Here is a 15,891-nt window from a genome sequence, read left to right as displayed (position 1 = left end):
ATACTGATATGTATATATGTTTTAATTTCACTACGTTCCGCATTTTAAAAAAAAAATTATTAGACCCTGTTTTAATTGATTAATTAGTCCCAATTATGATAAAGAACTTGATTAGCGTCCGGGTCCCCACAATTTAGGTTAACATATGAACCTCAATTGAATTTTTTTTAAAAATTTAATTGATTACAACCCAAAACTTTCTTAATAATATATTTCAATTTTGAGAGGGTTGTGAAAATTTCGATATATAACAAAGATATGTTTTGTGATTTAATAAAATATGAATAAATTTTAAAAAAATATATTTACTATCTTGTTTTCATCGAATAATTTATTTAAATGATATTTATTTTGATTTACTTATTTTTAAATATTTTTTCAAAATTTTCAATTTATATTAATTTTTAAAAAATATCCGTGCCGTGACCGTTCCGTGAAATGTCATGAAAACTGGAACGGTGACTTCCGCGGATCTCCGCGATCGCAATTGCGAACCATGTTCACGAGAAAATGGGGAGACCGTAAAAGTGTGCCATGTTGTCTCCATATCGACGTTAGAAACCATTTCCCGCTTCTGAAGATTCATGCGGCTAGGAAGACAGTCCATACAAGCACGCCAAAGGAAAAGTTTTATTTTCGGTGGAACTTTCATCTTCCATATTGCCATCCAGTTTCCATTTTTTTTATTCCAAATTTACATCCAAACTCATAACCAGATGGTATATCATAGGACTGTACAGGAAAAAAGATAGCAAGAATTTTGTACACCGTCCATTGAATGTTGGTTAAGTTCGACCTATGGTAGGGTATCGGCTCAATTTGCATCCAATAATCTATATTTATTCTTACGTACGAGGTCTATAATTTTTTTAATGTGAGAAAGAACAAGGATATTTGGATGCATGCAACATTAGAGTTTTACCATGATGCTTTTAAGAAAATTCAAAAAAATAAATAAATTAATATATCGAGAAGTCAATGATATGTATTAGACCCAAGGAAAAGGGTGTTCATTTAAACAGAGCATGAATTAAATACTTAGGGTGTGTTTGGTTGAGTGTATTAAATAAAGATAGATTAATAGTCCAATATATATCGTTAAAATTTTAAGATGTTTTAATAATCATTTTGACCCGGTTTAAGATCCAATTTTATTAATCAAATAGTTATCCATAAAATTGGATCTTAAACCGGGTCAAAATTATTATTAAAACAACTTAAAATTTTAACGATAAATATTGGACTATTAATCTATCCTTATTTAATCCACTCAACCAAACACACCCTTAATATATATTTTTAATTCATCTCGTATGGCTAGATATTTTTGCCAGTAATGGAAGAAAATATTAGTGATGATCAGCTATATGATCCCCAAGTTGCTGATGATCGAAAGCCAAAAATTGATATGAAATTCACATCAGCAAAAGATACATTTCGGTTCTATATATAACCAGGATGTTGGAATAAATGCTTAGGACTGCTGAACAAGTCCAAGATTGATTGAGTCAAGATTGTTCCTCGTTCTTAGGAATTGGTTGGGGTGTGCTGTTGCATTTTTCATGGCCTTTTTAGGGTTAGTTTGTTAGTGATTTGTTATTTAAATTGTGATGCATTTTCAACGTAAATGTATTCTGATTTCCCTTCAATAAACAGCAGCTCATTTTAGTATTTTCTCTTCTTTCTTATTTTAATTAACAACACAGGAGAAGCTGGTTTTAGTGCGAGAATTAACAATAGCAAGAAAAAGAAGGTTTTAGTGCGAGAATTAACAATAGCAAGAAAAAGAAGCAGACAGAGTGCATACACGCATTATATTTACTCAACAAATAACGCGCTTCAGATTAATATATTTCACACCTTTCTCAACCCTTAATTATCAACAAGCATTTTGATCTCTTGCTGTTGCTCGAAACTCTCCATGAACTTCTGATGTAAATGAACACACGCCTCAATTCCATCACCCTCCTTATTTTCCATCAATATTACAAGATTATCAGCCGCGGGACTTCCAACACTACACCAAATAGGTTTACCCCATCCAAAATCAACCTCGTAGAAACCGAACTTGCTCCAATCACTAAACCACAACACATGTACTTCACCGCCCTTTATTCTCTTTACAACCTTAACTTTTGGATCGACAATCACATTGTATCCACCTTCATCGCCTTTCAGAAAAATTTCTCCACAGTCCGAAACAGTTTTCTGGGTCGCTTCGCCAAGTAGATTAACATAGTCTTCGAATTTCATACTTCTAGTATCATCGGAAGCACCAAGGCATTGGAGAAATGCTTGTGCCACCAAGTTGCCGCAAGAATATTTTGGTATCGATGGAATAGTTCTTCCTCGTAAATTAACCGCTTGTGCGATGATATAATCCCTGGACCCCATCTCATCTTCCTTGGCTCGATCAATCCTTGTAAGAACCATGGCTAGAAATGCACACACGACACGCACACGTGAGACAGCATGATTGATGGTACCGTTTCCATTCATTTTATCCTTTAAACTTTTTATAGCTTCTTTGTTGAATAAAATCCTTTTGGTAACAAATGCGGGATCCCTTTTCCTCGATGGTTCACGGTCCATGGATGCAAGATTCCTCCCAGGCCACAAAGACACGGAGTCGAAACTTGGGTTAATGATATTTTCGGCAAGGTTCGTACCTGTGTCTGCTGCCCAAGCAGCAATGAACGTGCTTAGTGAAGAAGCATCAAACACTCTATGCGAAACACAAACGCCAATAGAAAGCCCGCCGCACTTGAATTTCGTGACTTGAATTGATAGTAATGGATCACTGATTTGATCAACCGCACCTATTCATATGCAGCCATCTTTCGTAAAGCTATAAACATCTGAAAATTACTAACAAATTTCACAACTCAACTACTTTAGCATTATCTATATCTATCTAAATATATGAATGTGAATTGTGATTTTACATAAATATCCTTACCTTCATTTAATAATAATCATTAATACATATTTATTTTTTTGTGAATTTACACACTCCATTTTTACTTTTTTTTGTTTTCCATGTTTTTCATCTATTAATTAATGAAATTTAAAATAAATTGAAGAGAATTTTAGTCTTTTTCAATCATATATATATCTATCTAAATATATGAATTTGAATTGTGAATTTACATAAATGTCCTTACCTTCATTTAATAATAATCATTAATACATATTTATTTTTTTGTGAATTTACACACTCCATTTTTTCTTTTTTTTTTGTTTTCCATGTTTTTCATCTATTAATTAATGAAATTTAAATAAATTGAAGAGAATTTTAGTCTTTTTCAATCTATTAATTAATGAAATTAATGAAATAAAGTGAAGAGGAATGAAATTTAGCCTTATTTTTTGTTGTAATGAAATTTGCACTCTATTTTTAAAATTTTACGTTAGAAGTGATACATAATTTACATAAATGTCCTTATTTTCATTTAATAATAATCATAAATTGAAGAGAATTTTAGTCTTTTTCAATCTATTAATTAATGAAATTAATGAAATAAAGTGAAGAGGAATGAAATTTAGCCTTATTTTTTGTTGTAATGAAATTTGCACTCTATTTTTTAAATTTTACGTTAGAATTGATACATAATTTACATAAATGTCATTACCTTCATTTAATAATAATCATTAATACATGTTTATTTTTTTGTGAATTTACACACTCCATTTTTTTCTTTTTTCTTTTTTTGTTTTCCATGTTTTTCATCTATTAATTAATTAAATTTAAAATAAATTGAAGAGAAATGAATTTTAATCTTCATTTTTGTGATGAAATTTGTACTTAATTTAAAAATATATATATTTAATGAAATTCAAAACGATAATATTAATAAATATTTTTTTTTTACTTTCTATCAGGTATTAATGACTTCTAAAATAAATTGAAAAAAAAAATGAAATTTAGCCATCATTTTTTAGAATAAAATTTAAATTTATCTTTTATTTTTTGAAATGAAATTTACACTCAATTTTTTTAAAAATATATTTTTAATGAAATTTAAATCAAATAAAAGAATAACTCGAATAAAAATGAAGTTTATACTATTGTTCAAAAATTTTATTCTTTGCTTTTTAGTAGGTTTTATGTTAAACAGTTTCATTATTATATAGTCCTGAGAAGGGCTGACCCAGTTATTTCAGTAGTGAAAAATAATTTTTCTCACGATTTAATTCGGATATGAGACATGTTTCACAAAATTCACTCATGAAACAACCTAAAAGGAGTTTCTGTGTCAATTTCATTTTTAACTTAAATAAATTAACATATGTGAATAACGTAAATAATAATAATTAATATATTTCTCTTCGCTTGTTTGTTTTTTTCCATCTATTATTTAATATATTCTAAAATAAATTGAAGAAAAATAAAATTTAGCCACCAGTTTTTAGAATAAAAGTTAAATTAAGCTTTCATATTTTGGAATGAAATTTACACATCATTTTTTTTAAAAATAATATCTTTAATAAAATTTAAAATAATAATAATAAATACATATTCTATTGTTTTTTTTTTCCCAACTATCAATTAATTCTAAATAAAATTGAACAAAATGAAATTTATCCACCATTTTTTGTTGTAATGAAATTTGTTTTTTTGTGAATTTACACACTCCATTTTTTCTTTTTTTTTTTGTTTTCCATGTTTTTCATCTATTAATTAATGAAATTTAAAATAAATTGAAGAGAATTTTAGTCTTTTTCAATCTATTAATTAATGAAATTAATGAAATAAAGTGAAGAGGAATGAAATTTAGCCTTATTTTTTGTTGTAATGAAATTTGCACTCTATTTTTAAAATTTTACGTTAGAAGTGATACATAATTTACATAAATGTCCTTATTTTCATTTAATAATAATCATAAATTGAAGAGAATTTTAGTCTTTTTCAATCTATTAATTAATGAAATTAATGAAATAAAGTAAAGAGGAATGAAATTTAGCCTTATTTTTTGTTGTAATGAAATTTGCACTCTATTTTTTAAATTTTACGTTAGAATTGATACATAATTTACATAAATGTCATTACCTTCATTTAATAATAATCATTAATACATGTTTATTTTTTTGTGAATTTACACACTCCATTTTTTTCTTTTTTTTTTTTTGTTTTCCATGTTTTTCATCTATTAATTAATGAAATTTAAAATAAATTGAAGAGAAATGAATTTTAATCTTCATTTTTGTGATGAAATTTGTACTTAATTTAAAAATATATATATTTAATGAAATTCAAAACGATAATATTAATAAATATATTTTTTTTTACTTTCTATCAGGTATTAATGACTTCTAAAATAAATTGAAAAAAAAATGAAATTTAGCCACCATTTTTTAGAATAAAATTTAAATTTATCTTTTATTTTTTGAAATGAAATTTACACTCAATTTTTTTAAAAATATATCTTTAATGAAATTTAAATCAAATAAAAGAATAACTCGAATAAAAATGAAGTTTATACTATTGTTCAAAAATTTTATTCTTTGCTTTTTAGTAGGTTTTATGTTAAACAGTTTCATTGTTATATAGTCCTGAGAAGGGCTGACCCAGTTATTTCAGTAGTGAAAAATAATTTTTCTCACGATTTAATTCGGATATGAGACATGTTTCACAAAATTCACTCATGAAACAACCTAAAAGGAGTTTCTGTGTCAATTTCATTTTTAACTTAAATAAATTAACATATGTGAATAACGTAAATAATAATAATTAATATACTTCTCTTCGCTTGTTTGTTTTTTTCCATCTATTATGTAATATATTCTAAAATAAATTGAAGAAAAATAAAATTTAGCCACCAGTTTTTAGAATAAAAGTTAAATTAAGCTTTCATATTTTGGAATGAAATTTACACATCATTTTTTTAAAAAATAATATCTTTAATAAAATTTAAAATAATAATAATAAATACATATTCTATTTTTTTTTTTCCCAACTATCAATTAATTCTAAATAAAATTGAACAAAATGAAATTTATCCACCATTTTTTGAAATAGAATTTATACTTTATTTGTTTTTAAAAAATATATCTTTAATATAATTTAAAATGAATATAAGAATAATAAAATTTACAATATATTTCACAGAATGAATTATATCCTTATTTTAAAAATAATTCTTTTTGTTTGACTTCTCTCTTATTTTTCTTGTTTGATTTATGAATTTTTATAGTTTTCCAATTTTTTAATTGGTCTTATGTGAGCCGGTCTCAAAGATATATCCTTCAAATGGGCCAAGTGATCAATTTTCAGAGTGAAAAACAATGATTTTTCATGATTAGGGTAGGATATGGGACATGTTCCCGTGAGACAGCCTCATAGGAGTTTTTATGCAATTTTTATTTTAAACTTGAGTAAATTAACATCCATTAATAACGTAAATAATACACGACTAATAATTTGAAAACTTTAATAAAATTATGTGAATTTACATATATGTCCTTATTTTTCGTTAAATAATATTAATAAATACATGATTTTTTTTGTTCGTTTTCAGGTATTAATGAATTTTATAATAATTGAAGAAAAATGAAATTTTAATTTTGGAATGAAATTTACAGATTTTTTTAATAAAAAATTATATCTTTAATGAAATTTAAAATAAGCGACACAATGTCAACAGCTTAACTCACGAAAACTTCACAGGAGTTCACTCATCACGATACTACCCTCAGTCTTGCACGCTTAACCTAACAAAACTGAATGATAGTGAAATATTTATCTTTTAGTTCGAATGTTGCTTAAACTTTATGTCAAAAGTTATATTTGGACCCACCACGCAATATTTATTTTTTATAATTGTGATTTATCGTGCAAAATCGTATATTAAGCAAATGGTGAACATAATTGGAGCGTCTTTTGTTGGATGTTCTATTGAAGATTTCATTCAAATTCATGATCAGGTATAAAATAAAACAAACAAATGATTTTATATCTACATAAATATTGCATCTAACAATAAAAATTTTCGATGCAGAATTTACCAAATGACACATATAAAGATTCACTAAATCAACCAAGCTCCAAGCTCCACACATTCTTGTTCAAGTTGGATAATTTAATGAAAAAACGTGATGAAGTGTTAAAAATTGTGGCAGAAGCTATTGAGATACATGACAATTATCCAACAACAAATGTCAATATCAAGAAACGGATATCTCAAAAGATAATCAAGCCAACTAAACAAAGCAGTGAACCACCAAATGCAGAAAAATCAAATGAAGTAAACATCAACAAAAACATGAAGATCCATGAAGACGAAGATGAAATAGAGATTCGAGATGAAGAACCAATTGTCGAGTACAAAAAAAGAGATAAGAAGATAAAAACCGACGGGCACAAAAAGATTTCAAGAGGTCTTCAAATCAAAGACAAGAAAATATGATGATTTAATTTGTAACAAAATAATTAATTATTTATCTATTCAAAGTTATTCTTATTTCAAAAATAATTTAAACATATTTGAATAAAATTATCATATACAAATTATATCTATTTCTCAACGTGCAACGCACGTGTATTTATCTAGTATCATAAAATATATAATCAAAAAGATGTAGCTACTATGCATTGTTGCAAGACTAAACCTTCAAGTCACAGAATGTATTATTGTGCATAAATTTTGAAATGAATCACGTAAGAATATGCTAATTCGTGCCTAATTCACATGGAAGCAAGTCATGGAGCAATCGGCCACAATCTGCATCAACTTTGATAAAGTCGTGCAGCCCACAATCAGCTTGAGCTTCCACAAAATCTGCCCCTTCATCATTGCAATCAACTGTTTGATTTTGCTTCATATATCTTCCTGCAAGTGGGTAAAATTTTACCAAAATTCTACCCAATGATTCTTCCAACAACTGGAGGTTACCCGGCCTGTAGTAGAACATAATCACCGCCACATTCATCGAAGGAGACATCTCATCAAGCAATGAAATTTTGTAGCTCTTAAGGTTTTGGGGAGTTGGGTTGCATGGTTTAATAAACCTTCTGCTCAATATTTCCATCTTCATCTTTTGTTATATTGTAAAACATGCAGCATGATATGATACAAAATTAAAATAATCGTTATATAATATGATATCAGTTTGGTTCCGTTGTCAATCTATAGAGTACAATTCTTGAATTTGGCCAATCATTATTAAATTCTTAAAAGCTTTACTTGATTTTTCCTTTTTAACACAATGCTGAAAAATCAGCACCGAGTTTGAGACTAGCACATGTGATGTAAACATCATGTTTTATTAGTAAAGACATAGAGATGTCCATAAAAATATAGATGCATGATCATTTGATGATACACTGAACAATTTTCCATCGAATTTATCCAAGTGATAATCACTTATCGATTTGAATAATCCGTGGTTATGGTTATACATCATTAGTCCTTCGACTCGGGATAACGTAGAGGCTCTACATACTATCATGCACTTTGATATGTTCACCGACTACAAAAGTTGCGGAATTTAGCTTAATTCTCAATTAAGTGATGAGAGTGAAACAGTCTGTTTTAATGAAAGAGTTAACAAAACTGGCGGCTGCAAAAAATGGATCGATGGTAAAATTTTGTCCTTCGAAATTTTTATTTTCATTATTTGAACGAGATTTGTACCATCAACACATATGCTTTGTCTGATCGTTGATCAAGATTATAATTAATTCACAATGATTTATTTAGCAAATTTAGAATATACTAATTAAATAATAAATTAGTAACCGTTACTATTAAGTATAAAGTTCTCATTAAACATTCTAGAAGAGTCTAAAATAGATTAATTAATCATAATAATTATATATATATATATATATAAATATATATATATATATATATATATATATATATATATATATATATATATATATATATTTCTTATGACGAAGAAGAAATAACAAGTAAAGCTTTTGGAGATTTAATAAAAGATTGGCTAAATTTGGTTCCATATAATTACACCAAACTTTCCGTGGAAAGTATCACCTACCCACCAAATTAATATGGTCAACCAATCGATAAGACGGATGATATTATTAATGGGCTTTTTAACGTTTACACCACATTCTATAATAATTTAATAAAATAAATTTAAAAAAAATAGTACGTCAAAGTAACGTCTAGAGGCATGATATATTATACAACCACGTGATATTATTAATGGGCTTTTTAACCGTTTACACCACATGCATGTCCCCTCTCATCTCCATAGTAATTAATATTCAAACTATCACCTCTTGTCCAAGTGATTCTTATACAACCTAAAGACAATAATATATAATTTTTGTTTTACCCTTAATGATATTTAGGTATAGTTTGATATACATGATATGATAAACATGTGATATATAATATAAGGATACGTTAATGATAAATAAGATGTAGGATATTATATTTAATATTTGATATGATTTTAATAAGGGTGATTAAATTTATATAAAGATTGTAATGAAAAAATTAACCTGATCATAATAAATTTTATAATTTCAAAGTTGTTGCTTGAGTTCATATTTTTTATTTGTTCATGCGTCGATAGTGCTTGCATGATTTATTTATTTTTACCTAATTTTATATATTATATAATATAATAATTGAGCCCTTGGTTTTGTGAGTCAAGTCAAATATCAATTTTTAAGATTAATCGGGCGATACTAATAATTTTATTGAGATTTATAAAATTATTTATATAATTATCTCGAATTCATTTATATAATTATCATAATATATATTATATATAAATAAATAAATAAATTTATTTGATTTTAATTTCTACATACTAGCATAGATTTATAAAAATCATTTATAAATTGAGGGTAATTAAGTCATTTGTAGTGTATTTTATCCTTAAATTAAAATTATTATACCTAATAGAAGGGACATTTTATCATTTTAAAAAATTATTTATCAAGGGCCCACGATATTATCATGAGCTTTTTAAAAAGATATCAAACATGGGATAATGATGATTATTTATCAATCTCTCTCTTATCCTATGTACCAAATTATGGCTAGGTGATATTATGGTAACTATTGTTCTATTTCAAAGAAGAAAGGGTTTTCGAGAAAAAAATCAGCGTGGCGAGAATTAGCTAACCGTGGTTCCTTCCCTTCGCCAAAGTTAAAATTAAGAATAAATTAAAAAATATAGATACGTGTCAATTGTTTAAGAACAGGGATCAAAATAGAATCTTCAAAGTGAACCATATTATTTATATATGTTTGATGTAAATATATAATTGAACCAGATATTCATAAAATCGAAGATAAATATTATATTTACATAAACATCACAATTTTTTTAGACAAAAATTTGTGTGAGACGGTCTCACGGGTCGTATTTTGTGAGACGAGACTCTTATTTGGGTCATCCATGAAAAAATATTACTTTTTATTGTGAATATCGATAGGGTTGACTCGTCTTACCGATAAAGATTTAAAATGAGTTTATAATGTCTTACAATTGACTTCTATATCAAGTTGAGTTAATCATTTTCGTAAAACGAGGACGTATACGAAGTAATTGTTATAGGGGTCCGGGCTCGGGACGTGACATATACTCAATTTTTACTAGCATAGTTAATGCAATGCCAGACTAATTTTTCGGGAAAAAAAAATCAGCACTTCTGTTTCTTACGCAATACGAGACTATATTTTACCAATATTATGCGTTGTTGTCTCCTCTCAATTAAAATACACATTTATATTGTCTATACACAAACCAAGCAAAATTTCCAAGAGAATCGAGAAGGGGAAAATACTAAAAAATAAAAAAAGGCCTAAGCCTGTGGTGCACGTTCTGTTTCAACAGAGATTAGTTTCAAGACTTGGAACTGCGCCTCGGGTTCTTTCAGACCTTCAGTTTGCTGTCCTAATTGTGTGCCTCGGATTTGGATCTCTTTGTCCTTGCCCCACAGCAGAATGTATAGCCCCATCATAACAGTAACTGAACCTATCAAGCTGCTTCATACAAACGCAGATGAATGTATACAGGCTTGCAATAAAATCTTGGGGAGGGGGGTTAGATACCAAGAATTGCTGAGCATCACCTTCCCAGGTGAAGTTGCTCGTGTAAGACCGGAACATCGATTGTAGCCGCCATAATCTGCACCAGGGGGCTGAAAGCCGCCGTGAAGACGGGACCCTTTTTCTTCACACACCACGACATTCCGACGAAACACAATCCTGACCCCACCATTCCCTGGATCAGGAAAAAAAATTTCTTATCAAGAAACCTCAAAATATTTTAGAATAAGTATATGCAGAAATGAAATAATTACTGCATAAATGATTATGAAGATGTCACTTGTAGTCAACGCCCAACAGGAAGAGAATTTCCTCCTGTCGATTGACAAACACAAAATGGCCGACTGTATGGCGCTAAAGCAAGTCATTATAGCAGTGGTGGAGTACTGGCACGGGTATTTCTTTGCGATGTTGGATTGGAGGAGGAACCACGAGGACCATAAAAATGTTCCAGCAAACAAGGCCACTGAACCCACAGCCCATCTTTCACTTCTAAAACTTGAATTTGGCTGCAACTTTTCCATGGATTTGTTAACTAAAGGCATTCCTTTGTAAAGAGTTAATAAGACGGCGCCTCCGAGGCACACTACTGCGCCAACCAACTTAGCTACCCCACTTCTGTGTCTTATGTTCAGAGTCTCCAAGCTGCGCCAAACAAATGGAAAAATTAAACAAAAAAACAAAGAAACAATTACATACAGGATGCATGTATAGATATATTTGATTCTTAAAGAGATTGACTCTAAATTGAGGGGAAAAGGAGAGTACTGAATTTGTGAACTCACTCACCCAAATGGTAATGCCATTAAAAAAGTGACCACGGGAACCATGTTGAGGAAGGCACACGAGAAAGTCGCGGACGTGAATTCTAGGCCCAGCAGAAATAGATATTGTGTTAGAGATGCCCTGCAGCAGTATGTTAGACCCGTTAACGCGATTAAAATCGCGATACTTCCGCCATGTCTCCGAGATGGGCTGATCGATCTACACTTAGTCTAAAGAATTATTCTCTTATGCCATATATCAGGTGATTCCCACCTTTTCATATGGCACCATATCCAATTTTTACAAAGTTTTTTAACGTTTTTTCCCGATTTAGTATGAAGTAAACTATCTAGAGAGACGTATACTCAAAATTACCCAATAATGGCGCTCAAGAAAAGACGACACAATATGGTTGATGTCAGCTTAGGCCTGCTTCTCCTGCAGACAAACTTAGAGAATTTAGCCCATCTTGTGGAGTACCAAGCATTTCCTTGTGTTAACATTGGGAATTACAATCCCTACCTTTCCAAAAAATATGCCAAAGGGGATAAAAAGAGAGCAGAAATAGACTGACGATAGGTGATGAAGACCAAATGATCCATCCCTTCACTCACAATTTTCTTGAGAAGTATATTACTAATAGCAAAAGCAAGATCTATGGCCAGCATTGCCATAACTGGGAACCATATCACACAGCTTTTCAGCATTAATCCTTTGAATGCCAAGTTTAATAAAAAGCCTTTTTACTGAGAAGGAAGCCTCTTTAGCCAATATTGTATACGATATATATATAAACACACACACACACACACACATATATATTGTATATGTAAATGGAGTCTTGTTCGAATCCTGATTCTAACTTGGCCCGGGAAGAAAGGTCTTTAAAAACATTGTTGAGCTAACACCAAATATTATTGATATCGTTAACTCTCTGACGAAACAAGACTAAAACTTAAATTTTGCTAATTTTGCATGTTCTTAAATATAACCCCCTAATTTGGCAAAAAAACTATGACTTCTCACGCTAGTTTAAATATCAGTCTCAACATTAATTTCTAGAGTGGGAAGGTTTTCCCAAAAGTTCGTAATTTTTAAATAAATAAAGAAATTTAGAAAATAATCAAATATATACCTTTAAAAGTTTTAATTTACTCTTTTATCTTGGCGTAAAAATTTTGAGCCATCTATCAAAGGAACGCCGTGATGCTACACGGCCAGAAAGTAACATCAATGGAGCATTTATTCACTTGTGCCGATGTCTATATTTCATGAGATGATTAGGAACAAATACAAGTCTAATCTTAGGACAAATGGATAAGACATTCTTAACTTCTCGTCAATCAATAACGAGTAGAAAAATTGGATCGAATATCTCAGAAATATGGAAGCTTCATCTATTCGTGATCACGGATATAAAAATTAAGAAATGTCAACATAAATTTAAGGAAAATAATTTTTCTAGGTTTCAGTCAACTAACTTGTTATAGTCAAACATTGGTCTTGGTACACTACTTTTAATTTTCAGTTAATTTGGTCCAGTTTTGACATGGCGTCACACAAGTCAGCAATTCATAGTGTCATGTTAACATCTCCCAGAGTTAAATATGTATTTTCGATATTACATTAGCATAAATATAATTTTAAAAAAAAATCAAGTCACTTCACCTAAACCAAAGTTTGAATATGTAGTAGATTAATAAAACTCAAAATGAGACAAGTTGGTGGATCAAAAATAATAATTTCCCCCTCCATTTTTAATGAATTTTAGAATATTAACGAACTATTTTATCTTAAGCAAAAACTTGTGTGAGACGGTCTCACGGGTCGTGTTTTGTGATACGGATCTCTTATTTGGGTCATCCATAAAAAAATATTACTTTCTATGCTAAGAGTACTATTTTTATTGTGAATATCGGTAAGGTTGACCCGTCTCACATATAAAGATTTGTGAGATCGTCTCACAAAAAAACTACTCTTTATCTTATATATGTAAACGGTCGATGTCCACACGAGATTTTATTGTCTAAATGATTTTATAACACGAGTGCATCTTTTTACTGTCCATTGTTGTTGATGCCATTCAGCCAAATTATAGATATACATTGTTAGAGAATCATTGTATGGAAACAAAAACGAATGATACTAATTGATCATATGCCCAACTTTTCATATCCACCGGTGATTTTTATTTTTATTTATTTTGCTTGAGCATATATTTGCTCTGGTCTCCATTTAAAATTTAACAGTCGAGTCAAATCTCTTTATGCTTTACAATTCAACTACAAACAGTGAACAGCATCAGAGAATGGGATGGGGATAAATTATTCTTGATGTGTATAGCATCTAATTCTTCCTCCTTGACAATATTTTTTTATAGCAGAGAGAGGTACGAAGAACAAATTCGCCAAAATCACGCACTTGACGATTAAATAATTTCATTTTTTTTTTAAATAATGACAATATATGTCGATCATTTGTTTAAAGTTTTGGTCAATTCTCGAACCAAAAAACTACCATCTATTGTATATATTGTTGTGTATATAATTTAATTTAAGGGAAAATTGTAATTTTGGTTCTATATATATTTGTTTTTTTATTTTAATTATCTATGTTTTTAAATATTGGTTTTAGGCAAAAACTTGTGTGAGACGGTCTCACGGGTCGTATTTGTGAGACAGATCTCTTATTTGGGTCACACATGAAAAAGTATTACTTTTTATGCTAAGAGTATTACTTTTTATTGTGAATATGGGTAGGGTTGACCCGTCTCACGGATTATGATCTGTGAGACGGTCTCACATGAGACTCACTCTTGATTTTAATCGGTTATCTTTGTTTTTTGCGATTAACATTTTTTGCGATTTTTATTGTTTTTTCGATGTGATGCATATGCGACACTAATAAAGGGCTGACATGATCACTAACAGAAATATTTATTAAAATTGTGAGAACTAATACTAAAACTTTGCAACATCGAGAATCAAAATCAAAATGAAGTAAATTTATTAAACCACGATTACAATTTTCCCTTTATTTTCCTCGTACATATATTTCACCGCTAAGTACCCATATATTTGTCAATGTATTGTTTTAGGGGTGGATTTGGCATCCTTAGGTTAGAGACACGGATTTTTTTAGTTAATCATTCTTATAATTATTTGGGGGTTTGAAAAAATGCAGATCAATTATTTATGACAATTTTTTTTTGAAAAAAAATCAAAAGATAAAGAAGAAGTTTCAAAAGTGGGAAATAATCATGTTAGAGCTTTTTTTTTTCTCAAACCGAAATCATGTTTCTATACATCGATGAATATGCTAAACAAATTGTTATACAAAATGTATATGCACAAACAGAAAGGAACACGAGAACAGTGAACTATTATTGCGAACAAAAAAGGTAGTACAATGCTTAAAGTAACGTGCAAAACAAGCGAAGCAGTATGATAAACAAAACAGCAGGACAGTGCAAAAATTAAATCAAACCGAGGCCTGTATGAAAATACAGTGTCCTTAAAACAGATTCGTCCCCTCCGGTGTGTGCTGCGAGGATGAACGTAGACGTCTGTTTCCCAGGATACAACGGAAAACCAGTAGTACCGTAGCACAAGGCATCACCACGGCGAATCGAGAAAGTACCTGAACTTTATCACGAGACAGTGTAACGACATAAGAGCAGCAGCCGGTGGAAGCAGCGGGTGCCGAGACAGGGTAGCAGAAGAAAGCTTCGAATGAGAGTGTAGGTGAGTGTGATGGACGACTTTTGAAAGACTTGATGTTGCCTCTGTTTTATAGGCACTCCGGCTGTAACTGTTGGTCATCCGAAAGGCCAAAGGCCAGCCCAGCTGGAGCACCAACCGTCACCCAGCTGGAGCACCAACAGTCACGCAAGCCATATGAAGAGTCGGGCAGATGGAAGGTCATTCATAACTGAAATTTCGAAAAAGAAAATTAGCAAAAGCCAGTGAACCTTGGTGGGAAATTTTGCCTTGATTGATCCGACATTCGACGCACCCAGGTCGCGCTCGTACGCTTGCACACAAGTCAAGCCTTTTTCCACTGCAAATCGGGCCCATGATTTGCACCCCCTCCC

General features: G+C 30.1%; 2 protein-coding genes across 3 annotated transcripts; both read right to left on the bottom strand.

Moving 5' to 3' along the window:
* Window positions 1-1,503: 1,503 nt before the first annotated feature.
* LOC140807667 (pelargonidin 3-O-(6-caffeoylglucoside) 5-O-(6-O-malonylglucoside) 4'''-malonyltransferase-like) lies at window positions 1,504-8,065 on the bottom strand. The gene is made up of 2 exons (XM_073164617.1): window positions 7,680-8,065; window positions 1,504-2,819 (listed from the first exon to the last, which is right to left on the bottom strand). Exons 1-2 carry the CDS (start codon window positions 8,032-8,034, stop codon window positions 1,873-1,875), a joined length of 1,302 nt encoding a protein of 433 aa, XP_073020718.1. The 5' UTR covers window positions 8,035-8,065; the 3' UTR covers window positions 1,504-1,872.
* Window positions 8,066-10,643: 2,578 nt separating this feature from the next.
* Window positions 10,644-12,782, bottom strand: LOC140807472 (WAT1-related protein At4g01440-like). Of its 2 annotated transcripts, none has more exons than XM_073164324.1 (6): window positions 12,321-12,778; window positions 12,174-12,236; window positions 11,823-11,939; window positions 11,288-11,678; window positions 11,057-11,208; window positions 10,644-10,967 (listed from the first exon to the last, which is right to left on the bottom strand). In XM_073164324.1, exons 1-6 carry the CDS (start codon window positions 12,503-12,505, stop codon window positions 10,787-10,789), a joined length of 1,089 nt encoding a protein of 362 aa, XP_073020425.1. In that variant the 5' UTR covers window positions 12,506-12,778; the 3' UTR covers window positions 10,644-10,786. The 2 variants fall into 2 exon arrangements, with proteins under 2 accessions (XP_073020425.1, XP_073020426.1); XM_073164325.1 differs by having other exon boundaries at window positions 10,843-10,967; window positions 11,037-11,208; window positions 12,321-12,782.
* Window positions 12,783-15,891: the final 3,109 nt, after the last annotated feature.

Source organism: Primulina eburnea, chromosome 12 (genome assembly GCF_022965805.1).
Source record: "Primulina eburnea isolate SZY01 chromosome 12, ASM2296580v1, whole genome shotgun sequence".
Taxonomy (NCBI): domain Eukaryota; kingdom Viridiplantae; phylum Streptophyta; class Magnoliopsida; order Lamiales; family Gesneriaceae; genus Primulina; species Primulina eburnea.
Note: the sequence above shows the minus strand (reverse complement) of the source record. Positions and strands in the feature narration are given on the sequence as shown.

Excerpts from the sequence above, each read along its gene's own strand:
- LOC140807472 (XM_073164324.1), bottom strand. The coding sequence starts at position 12,505 with ATGCTGAAAAGCTGTGTGATATGGTTCCCAGTTATGGCAATGCTGGCC. Across the intron at positions 11,940-12,173 it reads TTCTTGAGCGCCATTATTGG|GGCATCTCTAACACAATATC; the intron begins GTAATTTTGAGT and ends ATACTGCTGCAG. Across the intron at positions 10,968-11,056 it reads GAGCAACTTCACCTGGGAAG|CTTGATAGGTTCAGTTACTG; the intron begins GTGATGCTCAGC and ends TGTATGAAGCAG.
- LOC140807667 (XM_073164617.1), bottom strand. The coding sequence starts at position 8,034 with ATGAAGATGGAAATATTGAGCAGAAGGTTTATTAAACCATGCAACCCA. Across the intron at positions 2,820-7,679 it reads CTTGCTTCCATGTGAATTAG|GTGCGGTTGATCAAATCAGT; the intron begins GCACGAATTAGC and ends GCATATGAATAG.